This window comes from Lepidothrix coronata, unplaced genomic scaffold, assembly GCF_001604755.1.
Source record: "Lepidothrix coronata isolate B3197 unplaced genomic scaffold, Lepidothrix_coronata-1.0 Scaffold46, whole genome shotgun sequence".
In the NCBI taxonomy this organism is placed as follows: domain Eukaryota; kingdom Metazoa; phylum Chordata; class Aves; order Passeriformes; family Pipridae; genus Lepidothrix; species Lepidothrix coronata.
In genome coordinates, this window is record NW_016690226.1 from 1,761,845 (window position 1) to 1,788,721 (window position 26,877).

Genomic DNA, 26,877 nt, shown 5'->3' on the forward strand with positions numbered 1-26,877 from the left:
AGAATGTCTTCTCTGTAACGTCTGACATTTTTGGCAATGACTATCCCCTCCTCCCAGCAAATGGGAAGGAGTAGGATGACAGAAATTCTTAACAAAGGATGGATGTTTCTGACACTGAGAATACAATAATTCCCATCCCTCCACCCCAGTTATCCATAGAAGTTGGTGAATTCTTTTAGCTGCAAATGCATACCTTTGACACATAAGATTTCAACCCCAGTGATGGGATTTAAAATTGTTGATGTCATAAAAAACTGAAAGTGGATTTAGAGTGGTAAGAAGCAGATAACTTTAACAACAAGCATAGCTTGCTGTGCCACTTTTTAATAAAATATTATCTGTCATCAAAATTAGCCAACTCTTAAAAAATTCAGGCATTGTGGTGTTATTTTTCTGCTCCCCTGCTATCTGCTCCTGGGCTCCAACTCCATCCATGTATAATCTATGGCTGTTTTACAGAATCAAGTAACTACTCCCTGAATTGTAATCTCTTTAAACAAAGTTAAAGATTTCTGCTTGGCCAGTTGCCACTTTCCTCTGCCATTTGTATTTATGATGTGATCCTGACTGACCTGATATGCCATAGCTGGCATAACCTGCGTCATCATTTGCACTCCTACAAACTGTGTAAAAAATGCTACAGATGCAGAAAAGCTGATGCTTTACACATGGGCTGAGAAATCAGTTTGTGCAAATGTCAGTGACGGTTGGAGGGACAGGAATGAGGAAACCACACCCTTGTGATTATGATCACAAGCCCAGGTGACACAGAAGACTCTCAGTGATGGACAGTAATGAGGAAAAGAAAGAGCATTTGTAATTCTGAGAGGAGGTGCACAGTGGGGAGAGAGGCAGCAGGGAAGTAATGCAGTGAAAAAATGAGAAGATGAAGGGGAGGAAACAGCAGACAAACTGAGAGAAATAAACATTAAATGGTGAAAAGAAACAAGGACAGGGAAAAAGAGCCAACACAAGATGAGAAAGGAAGAACACTGAGAAGTGTTTATATGGATAGATGCACCAGAAGCCAGGACATTGGAGTGAAACCCAAGCAGCTGTCATGGAGGAATCTGCAGCACATCTACACGGCTGTAGAGGAACAAGAACTGCCAAGGGTCTCACCGTGAATTTCTTGTAGAGCTCATAAGTGAGGAGAGGGTTGGGCAGTTCCCTGAAATACAGCTTGCAGAGTGACCCCACGCAGTGGATGTCCTGAAGGTACACTTCCCTTGTTAGATCCGGGCATTGGTCAGAAACAAACTCTTGTCTGAAACAATATGGAAACATAACAATATGGGTGAATAAGAGCCATAGCAGGCCAGTACTCCACCCTCAGTACTCCTTTACAGCTACAGAAAAAAACAAACTGGAAAGCAGAAATGTCTCTGCAGGCTGGCCCAGATTGTCTGCCATGTTCAGGCCTTGAGGTTTCAACTAGTCTCCATTATCCCTAACATAGTCCCATGAGGGGACTCCAAACTTATATAAAGAGATTGCTTTCTCTTAAAGTGAGAGAGAACAACTCAGCATTTGTGCTGAGCCCCTCCATGCCTTTCCCATTAATAGATGCAGAGAGAGAGAGTTTTTTACTTTGTCATGGGCTTGTCCTTGAAATGTTGTATTTCCCTGTTACCAACTTTAGAGACAATCTATCTTCTGCATCAGTACAGAGCTCTGTTGGCCACAGTCTATGTCTGAGGGATTAACACCGAAAAGGTACTGAGCAGTGTCACTGAATTCCTCTGACACTCAAATATGCCGCCCTTACCTCAACTTTTGTATGTTGGATGTCACTCCTGAGAGGCGGTAGATCCCATCCACAATGCCGTGAGTCTCAATGAACTCCGCGCAGCTCTTCAGCACATAGGGGACTAGGAGAAGAAAGCAAGGCAAGATGCCCAATGAATACACACTGACAACTTCCACAAGTCACCACAGAGGAGACAGTTACACGAAAAAACAGCAGAGGCTCTCTGCAGATGCAGGCAAGGGTACAGCAGTGGGAGAAATACAGACCAAAAGTAGACCCTGAAAAGTGACCATGAGGATATGCTACGGTTGTGCCATGCCATGCTCCTTTGCAATGACTAACCCTGAAGTCACAGAAACATTGTAGAAAGTAAGGTAGGGTTTCTCTCTCTTGCTTTTTCTTTTCCTTCAAAAAAAAAATAAAAGAAGCTATTTCATTCTAATTGAAAGCATGCGGTAAAGCATGAGGTCCTGGGAACCTCCCCCTCCCCAATCTAGGCCTGTAGCCTTGCTGAATTGTGCCAAAAGGTCTGATTGGCTTGGATAAAAATCAGAGAAGCATTCACACTTCCATATAAGCCTACATACCCACAGTTTAGTGCTCATAAACTCCCACAGAGGGGTTATAAAGTTCAAATATTGACTAGATCTGCACACTGACTAAACCTGACATCTGCTTCAAAAGAACTCCAGCAACATAACTAGACAAAGACTTAACCAGTCTTAAAGCTGAGAGGAGCCCGAGGCACAACATTTACATCCAGACCTGGATCCAAAGTATATGTTTATTTTTTCCCCATTATATAGGCATAAGAACCCCCCATTCTCTTGCTCAGACCAAGCCTCCCCGTCCACAGTACTATAACAACCCTAGCTATAACAATAACAGTAAGAAAGCCCTTCCTTATTAGGTGCTAGAAACTACTGTGTATTTAATGCAATGCTTCATACAGCCATAGGCACAAAAGTCAGTAAATGCAGAAGTTAAAAGTTCCCCATTGTAACGCTGATTCTGCTGCACTGCACATTTGGAAAGCTGTATGGAAGAAAACAAAGTCATAGACTTGACTGGAAAGCCAGGCATAGGAATTCCTTCAGCTTTGAGGCACCACAGAGACAATGCCTCTGGCTGGACCTTCCCTGAGTTCTGCTCAAAGTTCAGGACCATAATGACATATTAACATGTGCTTCATCAGACGGCATTCAATGATAGCCTGAAAAAAAACAGCTGGTACATTATTGTATTTCTCCTGGGAGCCACTGAGGCCAGAGCCAGCTCACGGGTAGACCTGCCCCTACCAAGCAGCCCAGGGCACAGAATCTGGTGAGAAGGGCTCCCAAGCTGGTTCCTACCTCAGTGACACGCTACTACCAAGCCCAATCACTCAGGGAAGTGCTACCCTTCTGCCTCCTGACCCTTACCTAAGGAAGTAAAGAGGTCCTTTTGTGTGACCCTTCTCTTCCCTTTTGGCAGACCCAAACGCAGGAATACGCAAAGTGCCAGTGATTACTTGGAAGCCCAAACAATCCAAACAGACTAATGCTTCTCAGTCAAATGAGCCTCTCCAGAATAACAGGGAAAATTTGACTTTATGAGCAAGGACTCGTAATGCAGGTACATTAGTCATGCTATGCTACACTCAAAGCCCTTGCGCTAATTTTTAAGAACTTCAGGTTGCTGGACTAAGACTAACTGTTGAGCTCACATCAGAGGCCCCAGCCTACTACAGCAATGTTCAGGGGTAACCACGAGGTCACCAAGAGAACAGGTGAAGTCTGCAGAATGAAAGCTTTGTCCCCAATAGTCACAGAGTTATAGTAGTCTCTCCTCAAGGACTTCTGAGGAGGCATCACATCAGTGCCTTCCAGAACAAACATGGGAAACATTCCTTTCAGTGCCTACAACACCTTCTTCCTAGGAGGACTTAATGGTGTGGAAGGAGTCAGAGTAAAAAAATAAGTATAAAATTTCCTTAATAACCTGCCAAGAAAAGTCCAAGTGACACATCAAGAAAGAGGACCTTCCTATCTCTGAGTAAGTTCTGATTATCTGGAACTGCAATAGGGGACTCAGATCATATGATGATGATCATGCTAAAAATAAAAAAGGGGAAATACAAATTACTTCAGGCCTCACTCCATTTCTGGATAGTCAGGCTGTAACCTCTTCATGGAAGGAGCTATGCATACACAGCATATTGAAATTTTCTTCTTGGTAGGGGTCTCCAGAAATAAATGTAATACAACCAGCAAAAATGAAAGTTAGGCAGATCCACTTTCACCTCAGACCTATTTGGGTGGGAAAATGGAAACCATGCAACCTGAAAAGAGAATAATTAATTGAACAGAAAACATATTTGATCAGGATAGCCATGTGACAAGGTTTGTTTAAAAGTTTAACAGTCTTTCATATAGACAAGCTTCATATGATGGTGACTAGCTGCCACAAGAATGGGGTCCTCTATTACATACTTTATTTAGATACTTTTTTAAACCTCAGTGTTAAGAATAAGAACACCAACAAAAAATGCATATACTGATATTTGTTGAGAGTAATTGAACCTCTTGAAAGTAAGACCTATTAAATCACACTGGTTTTTTTGGCTGAGTTTTAAGTTTCCGTGTAATAAATTAGGTCAAGAGGCCTCAGGCAGGTAAGCAAACCCCCCATACACAAACCAGAGAAGGCTAGATCTGTCTGTTGAGGACTGGTAAGCAAAAACAGGGGCCTGAGGGGAACAATCTGTAGCAAATGTATAAAATTCAACCCATTTTTTAAAGTGAGTGAAGACTCCACAGTAGAGACAACCTATAGATTGCGGATAGACAATATGCAGCAACCTCTGCCAGCATCTCTTACTGCAGCCCTGAACTCTTCCGGCCCTGGACTCCTCACATATCTTTGCTGGTGCCCTTCACTCATCATGTACAAGATTTCCTGCCATACCAGGTCTTTGGCTCGTATGAAGAGAAACAGCCAGTTATGCCAAAATTTGTGGCGGTTTTGTGATGTCAAAAAAAATCCCACATAGGACACTTTTCACTTCCAACCGAAAATTACAGACTTTGACCTCAAGTCCCTGGAGGTGAAGGGACTAAATCAGCTTCCTGAAAATCAAGCCCCTAAATGCAGCTCTTGTATGAAACTGGAGCACAATAAATGTTTTCTTTGAGCAGAACCTGTAGCTCTGACATTCCTGAGCAGCTCTGATCTCCTACAAGGCTGAGTCTTTTGGGCACTTGGGGGAGGTGAGGTTAGAGCAGCAGTGTGCAGCTCTCTACCATTTCCAGGCATTTCTGAGGTGGTTTGATTATTTCGGACAAAACTTCTGATGAGCCAAGGCTGTGATCAATCCTGAATGGAGGGAGGTACAGACTCTGGCATGTGCTTTACAACAAGACTCTACTGGCATTACAGGGCGTATGTAAATCACACACCTGGGTCTCTCTCGAAGGAAGATCAGACGTGGATGGGGATTTGTAGCAAGGTCTGTACGTGCAAACACAGAAAGGAGTGGGTGAGGGGTGTCCAATCTTGACACTTCTATAATTAAAACTGCTCTGAAGGCTTAGAAGTTGGAAGAGGCAGCTGTTGTCACACAGACCCCGCTTGTTCTGCCAGACAGCCAAACTGTCCTCATTTAAAACTACAATAGAAACCAGATGGAGGAGGAGAAGAGAGCATGGAGCAAGGCATCAGTGAGAAGGGAAATTGAGTTATAAACATACTGCATACAAAAGACAATACTTCTCTTCCCCTAGACAAAAATAAAACATAAAGGCAGTCACAGTAACTCATTCCACTCACAGTATATCACCTCCAAGCCCAGTGTACGCAGACATTCACCTCTACCAGGGTCTTTTTCAAGACCACAGCTCATGCCACCTCCTTTACACGTCTGCTGCTCCTGCTAGGTCAGGTACCGTGTCTTCCTCCTTCTGATCCCTCTGGCTTCCCGTGCCAGCAATGGGCATTGAACTTCTCATCTCTCAGCATTGCTGGTACGGAGGGGGGCTCTCCCTTCTGTCCCTTCCCAGCCATAGTGGTGCCACCCACAAAACCTCCCCACCAGCAAGGAAGGTGCTCATTCTTTGCCTGTCTGACAAAGGCTTCACCTGGCACTAGACTGAGCATTTTGGCTAAGCTGGGGAGACCTTTAAGCATGTACCTGTCTGAATCACCAAGCAGCCCAAGTAGGAGAGGACGCTAGGGAAGGAAGGAGTGATCCTATCTAATGACTGCTGGGAGGATAGCTTCCTGGCCTCCCACCAAAGCCAGCAAAGAGCAAGAAAGACCCTGGTCCAGCAGGAGATGCAGGCAATATCCTGTGGCCTTCAGTGACACCTTCTAGAAGAAACTGAGTCTCCATGGGCTCCAGAAGAACCCCAGGGAGGCGGCTGCTAAGTCAGACACCCCAACCAGTCAGTGTGAATACTGCCCAGTAAGACAGTAAGCTATCTTACTGTCTTACTGGATCATGTGTTCGAGGTACACTGCACTGAACTGAATAGCAGCAGGCTTCATTTTTCACTTATCCTTCTGTGGTTTCCTCAGAGAGCTCCTTGTAAGGATAAACATTAGTGACAGAGATATTCAAGACCTCCTTACTAGTTGGTTTCTGTCACATGGAGGAGGTTCATGTCCTGTCTAATTTTATTTTAATTTTAGTTCAAGTAATGGTAGGATAAATGCAGACCTTTCATTTCACCTGGAACATCACCTTTTTGATGTTTGACTTGCAAGAAATAGTTTGGATTTTTTTTTTTTTTATTTCCCCCCAAAATGAATACTGCATTATAAAAAAAAAAAATGTTGTGGGCATTTTTATTTCATCATTTTGGGGGTTTTATATATTAGAATTTTTTTTTAAATTGTCTTCAATTGCCCTCAATAGCAGTGTATGCTTCCTATCATGCTATGTCAATAGCATGACAATAAAGGTCAAAATAGTCTCTTGTTTCAATGACTAAAATGACTAAAGTAGGAAATATTTCCTTCTCAAAAGTAAGTGTTTCAGTCTATTAAGCAAGAGTTGTTATTTTGCACAAGCAAAAAATAACAAAACAGAACAAACCAATGTATTAATTTGGTCTCCTAATCACAGGAAAGGAACAGGATTGTACAAATGGCGACATACTTGAGAGTCAGTATCTCTGATATGACGTTTTTCTGCATTTCCTGACTTTCTACTGTAAATCACGAGTTTAAAGCTGATTCACTAGATATTTTTATTTTTATTTTTTGCTGACTTTGCCTGATTTTCACTAGGCATAAGGTTGGCTGAGAAACAGATTCCAGAGCAGATCAAACTGTGCTTTCCTCTCTGCAGCTTGCCCAACCCCTGGTCCAGCACATCCAGATTTGTTCCAGATTGCCTCCCAACGCCTCCTTACCAGTGGCAGCTAAGGAAAAATCCTGCCTTGCCCCCAGGTATAACTTTCTTTGCCTTCCACTGTCCCCTTTTCAGTGGCAGATGTGGATGAAAGGGAACATAGCATCTAAAATCCCTGCAAAGGGTCTCTCCTGCTCAGAGATGAAGTTGGCAGAGCTGGGGAAAGGGATGGTTTGCTCTGTCTGGACATAACTGCTACAAGGACAAAGAGAGGGCTTCAGTCTCCAGGATGCCTATGCATACTTTTCACCAGCACTAGATTAATTTTATAGAATTAAAAAAAAAATAAACTGTCTCACCCTCAAATTCCAGTGTTGAGTCTGGCTGTTAGTGCTGAGCTGCCACAACCCCTCCATGCATACACACACCTGTATTTAAATAGCATGAGATAGCTAAACAACACCAAGCAGGCCTAAAAACAAATCAACTTGTTGCAGTTCACCCTGTCTTTTCCCCCTTAGCTGCCATAAACATAGTTTAAAAAGATGAATAACTGGTGCCAAGGTGATCCTGTTTGCATGGACAGCACAACTGAGTCACTGTATGTCACACATACATATTTGTTTTCCCCTCTGCTTTTGTGGGAAATGTTCCTGCAATGTCACAAAGGTTAACGCAACAGTGCCATTCCCTGCAATGAAAGCACTGTCCTGTACACAGTTGTGATTCTGGTGGGCAGAAATTTAGGAAAAACCGATGTCAAATCTGTCAGATGCTGCGAACCATCACCTTCCATGCCCTGCCTGGGAAGTGAAAATGCTGAGTGCTGTTCGAGATGTGACATTCTGATTTCAAGTAAATGCATTTCAACACAGCCTGCAGGCCAAGTGTGAGTTTGAATGAAGTCAACCACACCACTATCAAGGGATTTTTTCCCATTGATATTATACCCTGCTTACATCTGACGTACCTAAATAATACATGTCAGAACACCTGATTTTCCAGAGCAGATCTGACAACTGTGGTGTTCCAGGCAGAAATGAAAGAGCCCAGGGCAGACCTGGCCATTTCATAGACAACAGACATCAAAGAAAGCCTAAGAGAAAGCACTGCCAAAGCAGACATTGAAGGCTGACTCTCAGCCCCAGCGGTCACTGCGCCCCTCTGAAACCTGACTTTACCTTGACATAGCTGGCAAATTCTGTCACGCAGGCACTTTTGAAAGAGGTTGTACTAAATACGAGAATAGTTTTGTTAGGAAAACATCCTGCTGTGAATTTCCTGCAAAAAAAGACCAGATAACCGAACAGGATATCTCCACTCCTAACTTTTATGACTCTGTGGTACAACTACCTTGGAAAATAGAAGCTTAAGTTCTGAATGGCAGGTCAATGAGCTGTGCACATCCTCATCTAATAATTTAAATCCTAACAACTCTAATCCACAGCAGATTAGGGTGGATATTGTACAGCATTTTGTTCATCACAGCACAAACAACTGGGGTAAATAATTCTGGAGGTAGGAGTAACAGGATAATTTATACTGTCTCAGGAAACAGAGTTGGGTGTAAGTCTAGAAAATATCAGAATAGTTTTGAAGTTGCGTGTCATGAATTGACCTCCGTCTCCATAAATGCCTAGATACTGTGAGGATAAGCAGATCACAAGACAGGGATTCTGTCATTAGCCTCAATTCTGATGACACATACTAAAAACAATAACAAATCCAAAGGCTGCATCAGCTGATGGAGTGCAGGAGTGAGTAGGGGGCAATGCCGATGCTGCAGCTCAAGAGAGCTGGGAGAAGCAGCCTGCAAGGGAAGAGTGCAGTGCAGGTAAGTGTTGGTGCTGGGGTGGACAACCAGTGATGTAGGCTTCATACGAAGTCTCTTGAGTGTCTACTGTCTTTCATCCAGATCAATAAACAAGCTTATGGACTGCAGGTGTCAAGTTTTCTGTATCATGTTTTCCCTTCTTCCTCTGCTCTCTTCTCAAGCATGGATACTTATGAAAGCCATGCTAACCTACTTAACTGCTGGCAACAAAGCGATGAAAATATACAGACTTCATAAGCTTTTTCTTCCTCTTAACAGATTTTAATCTACATGTTTTCATTTACAAGGACTTCCAAAACAAGTCAGAAAAGAAGCAAAGTCTCCATCTTTTACCTGAGCCTGTTAGCTGACGCAGACTTGCTCAGTTTCTTATAGTCCCAAAATTACTCTGGAGGCAACTTGTAAGCCATTACACCCATTTCTTAACTGACAAAAAGGTGTAGAAACCAACATCTCCCTTGACATATGGGGATCCTTACATGGGATTCTTAGGATCCCAGAATCCGGAGAAAGGCAATACAAGGGGATCAACGTATACTCCCTACATGGCTGTCACTGTTAGTTTGTCTCTTAGTTCTTTTCAACTTAGACTCTAGTGTACCGGGCAATAGGGATTCCAAGCTTCTCTTTATAAGGAAGACTTTTGGGGTTGTTACAAAGAAATTCTGGATAATTAGGTCTTCATATGCACATGGAAAAGACCAGTTATTAGTTAAACAGTTTTGAAGTCCTTTGTACTGTGCCTTTCAGAAGCACCACTTCCATACACAGAAATCTATAGCAATCTCTAGAGGATACAATATTCTGTGCTGCTCTGTCATGATACTTCCCTGTTTGACAGATCCTTACTACACTTTTGCAGTGATGACATGGTGGTGACAAAGAAACTAACTCCCAAATAAATGCTCTTGGATGGCTTTAGGAAGGAGGTGAAGAGATAGGGTGAAGCAAGGAACCAGTTTGTTATCTCATGAACATGCTCGTGCTGCAGAAAAGTGGGCTGCTCTGCAGTTCTCTCTGCTGTTCTTTCCCAGGACATTTCTGTTGTCCCTGCAAACGTGCAAGGATAAGATGGAGGTCCATCCGCACATATGGCTGTCCTACCATGCTTGCCACACAGCAAGTCATTTACAAGCATATATGACAGCCACTCCCAAGCTTTAAAGTGCACATCCAACTGTGCCAGCTAATGCAGAATGGCAGTGTGAATGAGCTCAGGGGTGTGAAAGGGAGAACAGAGGCCCATCACCTCACTGAGAGGCCAGATTATTCTTTGGTAGCAAAGTACAAAGTAACAGAGAAACTGGACCAAGCTCTCATATGGATTAAAAACTGCATGGTTGAATCTCACAGCACATATTTATATCTTCTCTCTCCTTTTTTATTTTGCCCTCTGTCACACTGATGGAGTGATGCAGACTGACACTAGACTGTGCAGCAATGTACTTTCACTCAGGCCTCTCACTGATCTTGCCTCTAGGGCTCTCCCAGTGAAGAGCAATATAGCAATTTCCAGAGGTTATTCCAAATGGGCTGTTTTACAGATAGTCAAAAATTTAGGGCAGAAAGCAGTAAAAATCACTGGGGATCATTATATATCACAGACAGACAGATGAGGAGCTTAAATACAAACCCATAACAGCTGCAAATGAGAAGTGAAAGGCAAATGAAAACAGACTTTTGAGTAAAAGTAAATAAGGCTTTATGATGTCAATCTGATTGAAAACAAACATGTGAAGGCATTAGCAATAATCAGTCATTATAATTTGAAGCCAAGCAGCACCAAATCCATTCCATCTTTGCTCAGTTCCTGAGCATATATTTAGACTGAGAGTTTTCCTTTCGAGGTTGCCTGGGCCTGACCCAAAGAACCACACTCATACAAAAAGTCCCATTGAATTCAGTAGTATTTTCCAGAAGAGAGGAAAAAACTGATTTGTTCTACACCCTCTTACCTTTTACTGTGTCATGCAAATACTAGCAAAGGAGGTATAAGAATGATAGAAGCATTTTCACCAGCTTTACAAGAGCATAAAATGTTGGTGTGAGTTTTGACACAGAATGGAGAATTAAAAGTTCTGCTGGCAGTGGAAGGTCACCTAGAAATTCTCCTTCCAGCTCTGCTCAGAGGAGGCTGAAAACAGGTCAGTCTTTATTTGAAGAGGATTAAGCTGTGGGTGACTTGGACTGCTGAAGTTTTCCTGCTGAAACAAGTTGCTGTTCTACCCACCCTAAGTAGTGCCCAGGGTATATGATCACCACAGCCTGTGGGCTCAGTTTCTGTGTCTGTGAAGCACAAAGAAAATTCTGCCAGAAGCAGCACCTGGTCAGACATGTATAATTCTACACATATATAAATTTATATCTATGTATATATCAGCATATATATGTGTGCATATATATATATATATATGCAAGTATTTTTACATATACAACTATATTCATTTATGGACGTATATATGTGTGTGTGAGAGGCTTCATGTTCATTACCAGGAAATTCTTCTTAGAGAAATAGCTGATTTTTAATAAGGTGTCAATCAAAGCCTAACAGAGTCAAAAGATGCAGAAGTGTAACTAGCCTGATGTCACAGGTCTTGGGGGTACATCACCACATGCTGTATCTCCTGCTTGTTGAATCTTGCTCAGCCAACCAGAGAATAAGACATTGCCAGATATTTTCAATGCTTTCCTGTCCCAGGCAAAGGGCATTAAGCTACTGCATTTCCCTTCTACTGTGTTGAAGGTCTTTCTGGGTGAAGTATGTGCTCTCAGCCAAGGAAAGCTGTTGGTTTGGGGGTGTGTTCCTCAAGCATGCATGGATTTCTACATCAGCAAGTCCAGAACCAGTCTCAGTGGATTGGTTTAACACAGTAGCTTAGTTTAGAAGGGCAGCCCATGGGATATGGGTCATTTTGGCTACATCTTTTCATCTCCAGAGGCTGCACTACTCTAAAGTGTACTTTTACAGCCTTGATCAGAGGGATCATAATTTTCCTTTCCATACATCGGGGAGGGTAAAGAGCTCTAAAAGAAGCTGCTGAGCAGCCTGGCTCCAGCATCTGGATGTGGTGCTGCTCCTTCAGGGCTTCTTTCAGAAACAGCAGGGAGCACAGCACTGTTCCATCTGCCAGCCTTGTGGCACATCAGTGCTTCACATATGTTGCAAGAGGGCAGTTTGCTCGCTCTCCAGAGCCCAAGAGAATCATCAAGGACAGCAGAGGAGGCAGAACAACATTTGCAGATTGTGTCACAACGCCTCCCAACTTTCTAGAGGCTGATCCTGGGCTGAGATTGTTTAGAAGAAAATATTTCCTGCCATGTTGTTTGTGTCTACCTCCACCTCAGGATGTCAGCACACAACTACTGAGATGCACCCAGAGCACATGGAATGGTTTCTCTCAAGGCTGAGCTGCAGAGACTGTGCTTCTGCAACTGCTTGCCAGAGTGGTAAGAGTATTAGAAACAGAAACTAGTTCTGTGAGGTCAGTGACAAAAGGAGGCACAATATGGCTTTTACAGACCCTAGTAAAAGAGGAAAAGAAACAAAGCTGAACAAAATATTCAGCATGGTGGTGTCCTCTTATTCCCCAAAAGGCTTCTATCCCCTCACCTAGCAGGGAAAAGTCACAAGAGATATCCATCTATACAATACTCTTCTTTATATTCCCAAGACCCTCCTACCCCCAGTGGTAGCAGTTGTCCCCGTCTTTTGTCCTCCACAGAAAATGCCTCCAGTTCCACACGGGATACAAGCTTCCCCCTCCCTTCACCTTTCATTAAGGGTGAATCTCAGGGGTTATCAAGCTGAGGGTCATTCTCAGTGCTAACAATGGAAAAAAAAGCAATATCAAGCTGTTACTAAAGTAGTAAATCTAATCACTTCGCAATTGTGCTCCTCAGTTTCCAAGCCCCCCATCAGATTCCTGATATATTCCATATTTCACTCTTTATTTTGTTTTCCATTTGGCAAAGGACAGGCTCTGAACCAGTATGAAGAAAAACAACCTTCCCGCTGCCCCTACCCCCCCAACTTTTTTTTTTTTTTCACCATGCTATCTCTGCTCTAAGTCAGGCCAGGTAGTGCTTATCATTTCCTCTGCACAGCAAACACCAGCGTGCATGCGTTTCCTGCCAATGAGTCCTAAACCGTGAGCTGACATTGTTTTCAAGGCCCCCCTCTCTTGGAGGCAGAAGCAGCTCTGCTGCACAGTGCTTCCTGTTGATGTCAGGGCCCTCTTCCTCCTAAAGCAAATGGGCTTCCTGATGGCATCTGTGTCCTTTTCCATGAGGATTAACAGGAGCCATTTTCCTACACAGTGGCCGGGCAATAAAAAAAAAAAAAAAAATGGTAGTGGAGAAAGGGATGTAATAGAGAGAAGCCAGGGTGGATTTGTTTTTTTCCTAGCAGTCTTGGAGAACATCTGGGACCCCTCGCAATGAGGAGGAGAGAGAAGAGATAAGAGGTCAAAACAATCCAGCTGTGTCTCAGGGATGCTGGTATTTGCTAGTACTAGAAAATCACTTATTAGCAGAGAACATCAGAGACTAATTACAGCTGCCAATTTCCCACTGGTAAGGAATGTAAGCTCACAAAAGAAAAGCTACAGCCACAGCCCCTAGTTCCAGCAGCGCTGTCATAAGCTGTGGGAAATGCCAAGACCTTTACACCAGACTATTGCCTTCGGTTTTATTCTCTCAAATGGAGGAATCACTACCACTGCCAGCACTGTTTCATCAACAGCGGAGAAACTGGGCGACGATTGCAGAACACAACTCACACCAAGCTGAATCACTTGAGCCCTACAGACTGCCATTGTGTTAGCCACTGCCACAGCAGAGAAGGGAAAACCTAACCAGACACCATTTCACATATTCACCATTTCCCCCAGTCCATGGCATTTAAGGTTTGCACTTTTCCCGTTAGAGGAAAACAGAGGTTGTCAGTTTGCTGCACAGTGTAAGAAACAGTCATGGAACGTGTGACTATAGGCTCCATCATCTTGGTGGGGACACAAAACAGGGCAGAGGATGAGAAGCACAGCAGTGCTGCCTGCTCTTTACAGTGTTTCAGCCACGAGGGTCCCACGGCCTCCTGCACAGGGCAAGGAGTCAGGTTGCCTTAGGACATCTTCCCCTGCAAGCAGAGGTTTCCCATGACTGAGGAAACAGAGACCCCCAGCATTTTCTATGCCACATCTGTACCACCATGGCCAAAAAAAGGTGGGGTGGGAAGGGGGTTTACTAAGAGATCCCTAACAATAACAGAACAGGACCTGTCCCTTAGCAGACCTGCCAACCACTGCTCTTAATGGTCCTCTGGGTTGAGTTTCAGGTATATTTCAATAAAATTTACTGTTGTAATACGATTTTTTCCTTCTTTTCCTATCTGTGGCCTGGTTACCTTCCTGTGTCACTGTAGGAACTAAGCAAAGGGTTACACTTCCAATTTCTGGCAGTAAATTGCCACAGAGGCTGACAAAATTATTCCAGCTGTATGCAACTGTAGCCAGCAGCAGATGTGGCCCCAAGTCTGGCAGAGACAGCAGAGATGCAAGAGAGTGAACTGGGACTTATTTTTCCTCCCAAGAAGAAATTCCTCTTCAAGGTGCAACTGCAAAGTCTTAATGGCTGGTGTGGGTATAAGAAGCAAAGGAGAAAAGCCCACCTACATTCTCACAGCAGAGTTGGCCAGGACTGCTGAAGTTTACATTGCTGACATTGAAGCAAGCATTCCCGGACATGGAAGGTGTGACAAGCACAGCCAAACTCAGCTGGAGCTGTGCCACTGTTCTCGCATGGCAGTGGGATGGAGGACTAGGAGAGGAGACATCCCTGCACTTTTTAGGGAGCTCCAGCCTACACAGTGCCAGCAGTTCTGGAAGGTGCTGAGCAGCTGGCAGTGCCAGCTAAAACTTGTGAGTACTTTGCAGGATGGGACCCCATTTTCAAAGCTGCTCTGGGAGCAAAGCCGCACTTTGATGAAGGATTGTGCAGGAGAAATAGGCTCCACTGAGCCCAAATTTTCCCATTGCCCTCTCCCTTTCTTTTAGAACGGCTTGTTATTTGTGAATGAATTACCTCAGTCCCTGTTAAGCAGTGTACTGACCAGGAAAAGGGCGTGGGGATTATTAACGGAAAAATCCTTGAGTCTTTCAGCCCAGCAGCATGGCTACAGTTACAAGAAAAACAGGATACTATGCTGCATATGGGGAGGAGGAAGAGAAAAGGAGCAGAAACTCTAATGATCTACAGAGACTAACTAGCAAGGAAGAACATGTGGTGGTGGTAAATAGGCACAGATGGCCTGAATGACCAGGAAAGAAATGAAGGCACACAATAGTGGTCTGCACAGGGTATGAATACCACCGAGGGAAATGGCTTGTTCTAGGCGATCAAGGGGTTGTAACTACGAGTGAGTGAATGAAATTATGAGGGGATATTTAGGTAGAAAGGTAGGAAAAACCTCCTAAGACTGAGGCATAGTATCATGTAGAATTGCCTTCTTAAGGGAGGAGGTGGGAGGCATACTGCCTGGATATTTAAATTCAGTCAGAAGATTACTCTGAAGGGAACAGTCCTGCTCAGGCCGGAGACAAAGACAAAACAATCTTGCCAGCTTTCCCATGCTGTTATCAGGTGATGCCTTTTAAGCCACAGCAAGATCCCTTGGAAGAGCTTGCTGAGTTAATTATAAAGGAAAGCATATAGTGCCAGCACTCACTACAGCAAGGGACAACCACAACCAGCAGCTGGAGTTTAAATTGGATACTACAGCATGCGGGAAGAAGGGCTACTTGAAAATTATCCAACAGAATAATTTTCCAGTGGGAAAGTTTCACATTTCACAGAATCAAACTGTTTCACCAGGATACAGGGATTCTGTTCAATTTTTCAACCAAAGAAACACTCAAATCTATTGTTTCTAGAAGGCAAAATGTGTTCACTCCCATATCATTATTTTCAGTGTAATATAACCTTCTGGAGAATTTTCATTTCAGGGGAGTTTCTACTTTTTTATTCCAATTCTGGGTGAAAGCAAGTCTTGTGGTAGGGAAAGTGGAGTACAGTGCAAAACAGGAACCAGCTCTAATGGATATCGAGTGATACCATCAATGACTGGCTAGCGTTTGCTGCTCTCTGTACACTTCTGAGGACAGCAGCACTCTTCCTTGCAAGCTGAAGCCCAGAATATTATCTGTATTTCTTGTCATCTTCCTGGCAAGCTAAAGCCCAGAATATTGTCTGTATTTCTTGTCAATGAATGAGAGAAAAAGGATGCTAGTGCCCTATGGTTTGCTTTTGGCCCTCATTTGAAATCCTGCCTGTATCTCACGTCCCCCATTGTGAGGATGAAACCCCAGCACAGTCTCACAGAATCTGCTTTGCTTCTGTCAGCAAAAATCTAAGCCCTTGGCAAGGAGTCATGAATTAAGAGAGGATAAGTATCATTCTCATTCCATAGGTACAAACAATGAGAAACAGAAATTATTTGGCAGCCTGAGGTCATGCATTGAGATAGTGGAAGACCTAAGGTTAGAGCCCATGGCTTTGATTTCCAGTCTGTAACTAATCAAAATGGCTAGTTTTCTTGTATCTGAACTCCAGGTAAATAGAAACTTACCTTCAAAAATTCAGAAGTTGGTAAAGCATGCAGATTGCAACTGATTTGTCAGAATCACTGACCCAGAGAGCTGAGTTGAAAATCTCGCATAAATGTGTTTTTCTGGGAGATACTCAATTTCCCCCAAGCTTCTACCAAGCCATAAAGAGCCTCTCTACACAAACTTCTAGCCAAAACCTGGACACACAGGCTAAAACCTCAGGAGATTTGAGTCAGAGACCACTGATCAGATTGTGGAGCAACCTTTTGGGCTGTGTGTCCTTAAAGTTAGTTTGCCAAAAGACCAGACTTCAGTAGCCCCATGCTTGGGAATGTTTGGAACTGGACCCACACTTTGTGGCTTGGTGTCACTTCTGTAATTCTTTTCTTTTTCTTTCCTCTTGAATGGTTGTCTCATAACTAAATACCACAATAATAGCAAGAAGCTACCAAGAGGTCATCTGGGGAGAAAGTGCAATACTTCTGATCATTTCAGGGAAGGGAGGTTGGTAGGGGGTGGCAGGACTGGTCCAAATTCCCTGAAAAAGATGTCCTGTCTGATCACAGATCAGTTATACAAAACTTCTTACATTCCTTGTCTACTGACTTCCTCCATCTCCTTAACACCCATTGGTTTCCTTTCTTTACCTTTAATTTTAATTTCACAGGGCACTCAGTTTTCAGCAGAATTTTCTTTCCATGGAAATCACACAAACCCCACCATTGGGACCTGGATAGAGGTTTGAAATCCCTCCTCGGCAAAAAGGCACTTGGATCTGGCATTTATGATTCAGGCCCATATCTTCCAACTGCAGCTCTAAACTGCATCAAAGACTTTTGTTCCTAGCTTTTGTTCCCAGCTTTTGTTCCCTTCTCTGTTCCCTTGAAATGTCAGCAAACATGATGGCTTTGTTGATGCCGTCAGGGTGGTCTGACCGCTTCCCACGCTGGGCATGCGGATTGGGTAGCCGTGGAGCAGTCAGCAATTCACTGGGTGTCTCCTCTAGGATGTTGTTGTTCCTCACACCAAGGCAGTGGCCTGAAGCAGCAACACTGCCATGAAATCAACAGAAAACAAACCCGCCTCCAGCTGCCCTGGCTCACACAGGGACATGCAGACTGTTTGTTCCAAACTAGCAGCTGCTGATGCTGCCAGGAGGACAGGAAACCATGCTGGGAACTCGGGGCTCTCCTTGGATATTGGGATGGATATCCACCCCTTCAGACATTCCCTGCTTTGTCTGGAGTAAGTCTCCAAATATGTGCATTACTGCTGCCTCCTGAGCCAACATACTCAACAGGGCTGTCAGAGCGCACAAACCTCACGTCTGTTCTAGCTCTCTGCTGACTTCCATGTGGAAATGGTTTCTCTCACATCCAAGTGTGTGTGCCTGCATGTGTGTGTGTGCGTGGCAGGGTAGGGATGGGATGGACAGGCATGTCCTGCACCAGACACCTCCTGTTACCTCCTCAGATGCCCCTGGACCACTCTGTGATGACCTGAGACCTTCCTGGCTACTGGTTGTTTCTTGGTGAGCACTGGATGCCTTATGGGTAGGGGCAGACAGCACTGCTGGCCATCCTGACCCACGTTGCTCCTTGTAAGGTTGCAGGAGAGTCCGTGTAGGGCCCAGCAGACTCTACCTGAGCTCTGGGAACTATCCGCAAAACATGTCTGCTTACTGTCACAGCATCCCAGGGCAGTTCATGGGAGGAATGGGAAAATCAGCTGAGTCAACTACCAACAACAGGCCACATTTATCCACCCCATCACAGGAAACACTTTAGCCTGCACTGCCCAGTAAGGATTGCCTTAACGTTACTCCTCAGCCCACCCCAAATGTTGTACCAAGGGGGATCTTCAGGGCTTCCAGGACATTTATCCTGCTCTCTCTCTCACTGCTTTGCGTACCAATATGCTGCAAAATTTAAGTCATGGCCTCTCAGCTGTTCTGAAATTACATGTTTTGCTTCAGCCTGAAGAGCCTGAGCAGCATTGCTCTTCTGCACTTCCCTGGGAGCCATTATGGTAGGGATGTGATCCTATTTAGGAATGAACAGAGGTACTTCTTGCTCTCTGCTCTGCATCTCTCAGGTTCAGTAGGTCTTTTCCTATCACAATGATCTTTCCCAATTTTCTTCAACTGCAGGAAAAAAAAAGGGCCCTGGTCAAAGAGGAATTTTGCAGCAAGTCTCACAAAAGATCATATTTGTCTGCAGCTTGGTTTCATTTAAGGAAGGTCATTCCTTGGTCAAGAGCTCTCAAAACAGACAATGCCTTGTCTCCAGGTCTCCAGAATCTCCCATCCAGACACTGTCATCAAAGCTTTCAACTTGAGTGCTCCTCTGATCCATATCCAGCCTCACCAATAATTTCTCAGCAGTCTGAGAAGAGTTTTAGGCCAACACAACCTACTTCCCTTGGAATTGATGGTACCAGCATCTGCAGTGTCAACTGCAGAAAATAACAACAGTGCTACCTACTGTTGACAAATCCACCTAAAATTTGGTTATTTTTTTTCCTCTTGACACCAGTTGTGTTCTGGTGAATTCCTTGAGCTTCCTTGGGACTAATTCATGGCTCACTCTCGTGGTAACAGGGAAAGAGTGGATGTTGTGGAAGCACTTTGTCACAGGGGAGATTTGCAAGTACTCACATCACATAGAAGTTGCTTTTGATCTGCTGTTTCACTAACCTAAATCTTAAGCCCCTTTATGGCTGGGAATACTTTCTGTATATGCAGAGTTGAAGTACTTCCATACCAGTTGGCTGCAGCATCCCAGATTTATACTAGTATCACTGAGGTCAGAAGCTGGCCCGATGCCACACACGCTGTGGTTCTGGAGGAGCTCAATGGTAAAAGGCAGTGTGCTGAAATGGAGGCAAGGCATCAGAGTGCTGCAAGGTGTGAGAAAACCCCTTCAGAGCCACAGCAACAAAATGAAGACACTCTTTCTCTGGCAGCATGCAAACCTCTTATACTTATGTCCCACTGTGAGAGACCTGTGTGTTGGAGCACTTGAAAGGACACATGGGGTGACGAGAGCCACATGCTACGGAAGACTTGTGGTACAACGTACAGCCAAGGTATGTTCCTAACTGGATCCCTTGGCTTGTACAGCCCTGCCCCATCCAGCTTTGCCACACTGCTCTGCACATTATCCTCTACTGCATAGCTTCATATGGCAAAACATAGCTGGGCAGGAGACATTCAATGAGGCCAACTCTGCCTCTGGCCTATCTGAGCAGGGTCTGCAGGGAGACACATCAATAAAAATGCATGAAGTGCAGACACAGCTGTCAAGGTCTACAGACCAATGGCCTGGTCTCCTGGGCACAGATGGTCCCTTGTAAACTTAGAGACTGGTTTCACATGCAGCATTCAGGCCATTCCAGTTTCTAGGACAGCTCTGGGCAGAGATTGAAGTCAGTTGTATGAATCCTATACATAATGCCTGTCCCTTGATCTGAAATGCTGGGCATGATGGCATGATTCAGGTGCATAGCCTGGTACATAAACCCCTTGGTTTTGCAGTATGTAAGCAGATATTTGGGTGGGTGATGTCTTGTTGGACTGGGGCTGTAAGGGGAGATGGCAAAGAGGCTGGGAGTCACAGTCAGGTGTACATAGGCAAGCTTAGAGAAACAAAGAAAAAGTAGCAAAAGATAGTGATGTTCCCAGGGAATCCACATTTGAGTTTGGCTTGTCTGACCATGACCTGAGACTCCTTTATAAATTGCATCAGGAAGACAGCATTGGCCAAAAGAACACAACAGCTAATCATAAAATGTGAAGAATATCTATTATGGGCTCAGCTAATGACATTTTAAAGCCTATAATTTTTTGCATCTGTAGTTTCCTGGCCTGTAGTACTTTTTCTCCTTTCCCTTGGAGCCAAGTTAGAGGCAGATTCAGATAAAAATCCTGCAGCTGAACACCCTGTATTTCAGGGAAATTGAACTCAGGCATATGTACTTCATATTCAGCCCTGATCAGAGCAGCCTGAGAGAAATCAGTTCAAAATGAACTGGGCTCCAGACAGGCACCTTCAACTCCCACCTTGGACAAGAGACAGCAGTGGCCAGTGCGAGAGCTCCAGAGTGTAATTCAAGCGGGCTTTTGAGATATGCAAAACTCAAGTGCAAATCAAGTCAGCTTTGTAGGCCTGTAGACCTTCATAGACAACACAAGTAAGGTCTGTTTCTTCTGATTTCAGGTTTTGTTGGGGAAATTTCTTAACATCGCTTTGGTAGCGCTTGGGTAACCTCAGTCTTCTTTTACACAACTGCCTGAGCACTCCTCATTGGAATCTTTACAGAGGGTTTGAAAAAAAAGCATTGGAAGAATATGAATTCAGGAAACAGGAATGTTATAACCTTGCTAACACAAAGGCATAACCAATTGTGCACACACAAATTTAGAAGCAGCAACAGCAAAAAACTTTGAAGGAAAAGAGCAGAAGGAAAACAGCAGCGATTTTTATTATTGCCTTATATGAGTTCAGAATGTTGCAAAGTTAAACAAAGCAATTATAAGGCTAGGCATTTAAAAATACCTAATGTTTTACAGGCCCCTTTGAGATGAATCAGGTATCCAAACATCTGGGGACTGCAAAATCTATCAGGAAACACAGACAGATGAGGCACATTGAGACAGGAAGGTTCAGGGCTGCCATTGGTGAGACAAGGAACAGCAGGAGACTCCCACACCTTCTTTTGGGTACAAAATGTTAGTTCTACATGGATGTGTACACTAAACAAAAAAAAGGAAGAAAAAGAGAGAGCTAAAAAAGGTTTTTGCAAGTCTCATGCTGTTCTGTGTCTTTCTCACTTTACTCTGATCTCTCTGTACATGTCACTGGCTGGCAGGATGACTGCTTCCTGATTCATGATTTCATATTTAATTCTTTCTATATAGAAGAAATTTAAAGGAAATAATTACAAATAGTTTGGCCACACTGCATCAAGTCACTGGAAACTATTTCATTACCCCTGACATCTTCTCTTTTTTTCCTCCTTTTTTTTTCCCCTTCAAGGGAAAAGCTAAATGCTTTCCTAAACACTTTCCAGACTTGAGCTATTCACAGATTGCATGTGGAAGGCAAACACAGCCCAGGCCTGGAAGAAATACTCTCTCATACTGGTCACCCCAGTAGCTTGGGGCGTTGCAGGCAATGTCCTCAGTAGCGTTTCCTTTCAGAGAGCTGTTGCTGCATAAAAATGCTTTGGGTGTAGCAATCCTGTGCTCATCCCACAGGCACTTCATGAAAGAGACAACTGTTCCATGTTGGGAATTCAGAGAAACCTCTGGCCAGTAGTGGCTGCTGGAGGCACCCTGATTAAAGCCCCATTGTTTTGCCCACTCTGGCTAAACCACTCCCTGATGAAGCCCTTGTCTGTCCAGTGGTTTGGGAAGAAGCAAATAAGTAAATACAGTCGTTGCTGGGAATAACAAAGACTGGAGGAAGCAAGGAAAGAGGAAGTAACAAAAGAAAAAATCCTTTAATGCATTACATTCCTTCAAAGGCATATGCCCAGTAGTTGTGTTTCTGAACTGTTTCTTTTGTCTTTCTTACTCCTGGATCTTGCTGTACTAAGGGCTTTGAGACACTAACAAACACATTGCAAACACAAGAAGGGGTGTTGCAGGAAAAGGGCGTTGAGATCATACTTAATCAAACTTCCTTACATTTTGATAGCTACAGTACTGCTATACAAGTCAATCATCTCTTTGCCTTTGCAGTTCTCTACAACCAACACAGTGGAGCCACGCACTTCAGTCCATGACCTGTATCATGATTTTAGTACATGGCTGATGTGTTTCAGAGGGAAAAAAGTGCCAGGCTAAGTTCATTCCCTTGCACAGGTCTATCTCAAAGGGGGATTAACTGAATGATCTAAAAGCAGGAACTTGCTGGAGACTGTAAAATCAGAGAAGTTTTGGTTCATAACACAGGCTTCCAAAGCAAAGGAAGATGAGACACTACATCCTTCAGCAGGTGATGTGGCTGAGCACATTCAAACATAAATATTGAAAACTTAACCAAATGAGACAAAGCTGCTCTTGCTCACATCCATAGACTTTGGAACTGATCTGAGACTGAAGCTCATTATAACATCAGTTAGGCACCAAAAGGGGAATGAAAAAATTTAGTTAGGTAAAGAAAAAATGTAGTTAGGTTATGAAAAAATGCCTTGCTCACAATGCAGTAACTCAATGGCCTCTCCATGCACTTCACAAAGCCAAGCTTGCTTCAAGGGCTGAAAGGAGTCAGAAAGTATTACTTTACCTCTTGCCTTGTCTCAGTTTTAGGTAAGAATCTGGAAGAGGAGTTTTGGATAACAAGAGTTGTTGGCACTGTGAGCATCTTCCTTTACTCCTGCCTATCCTCCAGCTGACTATACCCAGAAAAGTATCTCTTCATCTGCTCTACCCCTACTACTAAAGCTGCCAGGATTTTGAATTTTGTTCCCACTTACAGCCCTCTCCTACCATTCATTGGCAGGCTCTGTTTGTTCCAATACAGTAAGTTTTGCTCTCAGACTAGTTTTTCCAACCTCCCCCTCTTCCATTTCAAGCATATTGGAATTTTCTTACATGCTTTTCTCCACTCCACCTTTGCCCTTATTCTCCATCCATTCCCTCCGGTGTCCTTTTCCATTTCTCTGACACACTTTTTCCCACCCAGCTGTTTCTTTGAATGTGTTATCATTAGATTCTATCCACAAATTAAGGTTGGGCCTGGTCCCAAAACCAGAATCAATTGGAGTTGCTGCCGGTGACTTGTAAGGGGCAGTCCTATCCACAAGCCAGTAATAAACCATGTCCCGTGGTGTGCAAAGAGAAAGCTGTGTTATTGCATATGCTTCCTTCTAAATCAGAGACTATAAAATGAAGACTGCAGTCTTGCAGAAATTCTTTGTAGTACTTTTTTTTCTGCTTGGTTTCTTTTTTTTTTGCAAGATTAGCAGAACTAAGGACAGCATCCTGGCCAAATTTCTATTTAGGGTAATCTCTTCTGCTATTTCAGATACATGCTGCATTGTTTTTTTCCATTTCCTAGCCCCGGAGGTTAGGTGGTAAATGGCTGTCATGTTCTCTTAAAATCTAAAATGTCGCATATTGGAACAGAGGCTTTACCAGCTCAGAAGGAAGCACTAGCAACCTTCACTCTGGGTAGTTAATGCCACTCTGGTGATACTCACACCTCCCTCTGAGGTTTGCGGTATGAGGCCTGTCTGAGACAGGCAAGCTGGGCAAGTACTATGCTTTTCTCCTCTCACTGGCACCCAGTGTGGCACTCCATAGCTGCAAGAACCCACTTTTCAGTACTGGGTGATGAAAACATCTATGACTCCACATTTAATAATAATAATAAGCAACAATAGTACTGAGAACTTTGAACCAAAAAGAAGACGATACCAGCATCATTTAATCACTGAGGGGGGTAGGATGTGGAAAATGAAGGAGTGCCCTAAGGTCTCTCACTGAGTCAGGCAGTGTCAGCAGCAGAGCTTGCCATAGCCTGTGGCATGCCATCTATGTGACTCCTGCCACCTCCTTTATGCAATTCAAATTCCAATTTGAGAAACTTGGCCTTCATTTGTGTACAAGCACTGGAATCCAAAGAGAAAAGCAAAATGTGTGCTTTTAAGCTGCTTACATATCCATCAGGTCACCAACTTGTATGCGGGACACAGGAAGCCAAGCTGAGGGTGCAAAACCTCATTTCACACGTGAACATCCCTGTTCCCTTGTAGCCACCAGTACTGCCTCAGCACAGGGCGTGGAGAGGACAGCACTGCTCAGGGCACAAGTGGAGCTCTTCCCAATATTTCAGACAACTGTGCTGCTGGTAGCTCGCAAAAGCACTCAGCCAAAACTGCTGACACGTGTCAAATTCCCCAGGCACCATTACTGGCCTGGCCAAGTGAGTTCGAGGAGCCATCTGGCCAGGGACACGGAGCCCACGTGTCAGGGAGTGGCCTCTTGCTCCCCGGGCTGGGATAATTGGACATTGTTCAGACACTGAATCGCTGCTCTGTTGGGCTGCGGGCTTGTCTCATAGGGACGAGCTAATTAACATGCAAACTGCCAGAGGAAGGAGAGGGTCAGAGATGGCCCTCACCCCTTCTTCTCTCCCATATAAACAGGAGGATTTGGTGCCACCACAACACCCCGAAGCAGAGAGGGGAGAATGGGTGGGGATGGGGAGGTGAAGGGAGAAGCCTCTTGAACGCATCCCATTCAAACACAAATACAGGAACCCGCGTCAAACATGGGAGAGGATTTTCCTGCCACAACAGCCCATAAAGCCGCCCAGAGATCTCAGCAGCGCACAGTGCTGTGCTTGCTGCCTTCTCTTCCTTGTCCCACATCAGCCAAGGTCCTGCTTTTCCCCACTGCAGTCCAACCAAAGAGCTGAAAACACTGCAGACAGGAGTGCATCGGATGTCCCAATCTCCACACTGGCATCACCATGAGGTAAACCAAGTAGCCTTACTGCTGTCAGCCTCTTTTCAAGGAGGCAGGAGTGGAGGAAAGGATAGAAACGAGGCACTTTACAAGATAAAATATCTTTCCTTGAACACAAGACTGATGTCAAGTGCATCTGCATATTTCTTAATCAAAACTATACAAAATCTTTTCATATCCTGCAAACATTTTCTGTCAAGAGGCAGGAACGGATTTTTCTGTTTTTTCTCATTCTCCTAAAGAAAACATGCATGTGTCTCTCCCCTTTTTCTACCAATGCTCAGTTAGATTGGCTTCATAGGTATATAATGTTGGAAATAAAAGCCTTGCTGTCACCCTTTGTCCACCTGTTAAATCCTGACATCACCCTGCAATGAGTTCAAATCTATAGTAAGATATGCATGAAAAAACCCTTGTAGGGAACCATTATTAGGGCAGGGATAAGCCTCCAAAGCACTTAGGATGCAGAGCTGCAGTTCACATCTGCCTTTAATGCCCAAGAGCTAACATCAATAATTTAATGAGTGCCTTACATCCTGAAATATTTCACAAACGGCAAAAACAAGACTCACTCCACCCAACTCTAGGCTGGGAGGTGGCAGCTGTTGAGCCAGGCAGAGCAGTGCTACGTGACAGTTTAGGACACTGGATGAAAAAACAAATCCTAGCTCCTGCAGAAACTGCTTCTGTGAAGGAAAAGACACAGCACAGCATGTACATGTATAAAAAAGCCCTATCCTCTAGGAAAAAAAAAAAAGATAAGCCAGGGATTTTTTAAAAGCATTGAGGTCCTTGTTTTACCCTGTGATCAAATGGCAACATTTCTCCAAATGATACCAAAGCAGCAAGTTGACTGAATCGATACTACGCTTGCCATCTTCTGAATCACTCACTCCATTCCTGTAGCAGATTTTTTTTGGCCACTCCCATACAAGCACTAACCAGACATAAACCTGCTTAGGGTGTAATTGCTGCAAGTGTGGCTTAAAGCTGAACAGCAGCACACTTACTGAGCTGCCGTGCCGAGGAGCCTAAGTAGTATCCAGTTAATCTTCTCAAATCTCATTATTGCAGCAGAGTGACAGATGGGTATTTTAGCAGGCTAGAAATGAGGCCTAATTAGGACTCCTAGCCCTTCTTTGTATTTATCACATCAGTTCTTCCCTGCGTCAAGCATGTTTGAGCAGCGATGGAGGGCTGCCTCTATCACTGTGCTCTGTCTGCCACCCCGAGGACAGCAGGCACTGGGTCACCTGCACCCACCTGATCTAGGCTGCAGGAGTATCTCATTCCTCATCTAGGTTCTGGCAAGTCTGGAGGGTGAGCCCAAACTAAAGTTATTGGGATACAGAATTGAATTTCCTGACTCGGACCCCGTTTGTGGCTTTACACAGCAAACCTTGGGCAGCAGCATGTAACCCACTATTGAGCCAGGAGGGAAGAATGATGGACTCAATGGATCAAAACCAGCTCTTCTCATTTCTCCTCCTAAGCCTGCCTTAGGCACAGACGCTTGATGTATTGACTTTGGCAACATGTGCATACTGCCATCCTGGCAATAAAGTTATTGAAATGGAGGGGGACAGGAGGGGATAAAAAAAAATCTTCAGCTAAATAGGGGGAACTGAAAACACTTGAGAGAAGGGAGAATCCTCCACAGCCCCACTGTAACCCTGAGCCATCGCCTCAGGCCTCCACGCTCTTTTTAGAGATTCCAGGACGTTTGTTTTAACTTCTTTTTTTTTTTTCCCTGCATTCCTCCTTGTTGTACTTCTGGTTTCCAGTTGGGACTGGAATGGAGAGAACAAGATTATAGAAGGAAGTCTGTTGCTCTATTTTTCTGGCTTGATTAGAAGCAGAAGATGCAATAAATCTCACAAGAGA

General features: G+C 44.1%; 1 protein-coding gene across 1 annotated transcript in view; it reads right to left on the bottom strand.

Annotated features, from left to right (window-relative positions):
* The window catches only part of ARHGAP31 (Rho GTPase activating protein 31), a 68,156-nt gene that overhangs the window by 29,716 nt on the left and 11,563 nt on the right, over nt 1-26,877 (bottom strand). The window contains exons 2-3 of the mRNA XM_017814769.1: nt 1,769-1,871; nt 1,123-1,267 (exon numbers count right to left, since the gene is read on the bottom strand). Of these exons, the coding sequence (XP_017670258.1) occupies nt 1,123-1,267; nt 1,769-1,871 (248 nt within the window). The remainder of the gene's footprint in view (nt 1-1,122; nt 1,268-1,768; nt 1,872-26,877) is intronic.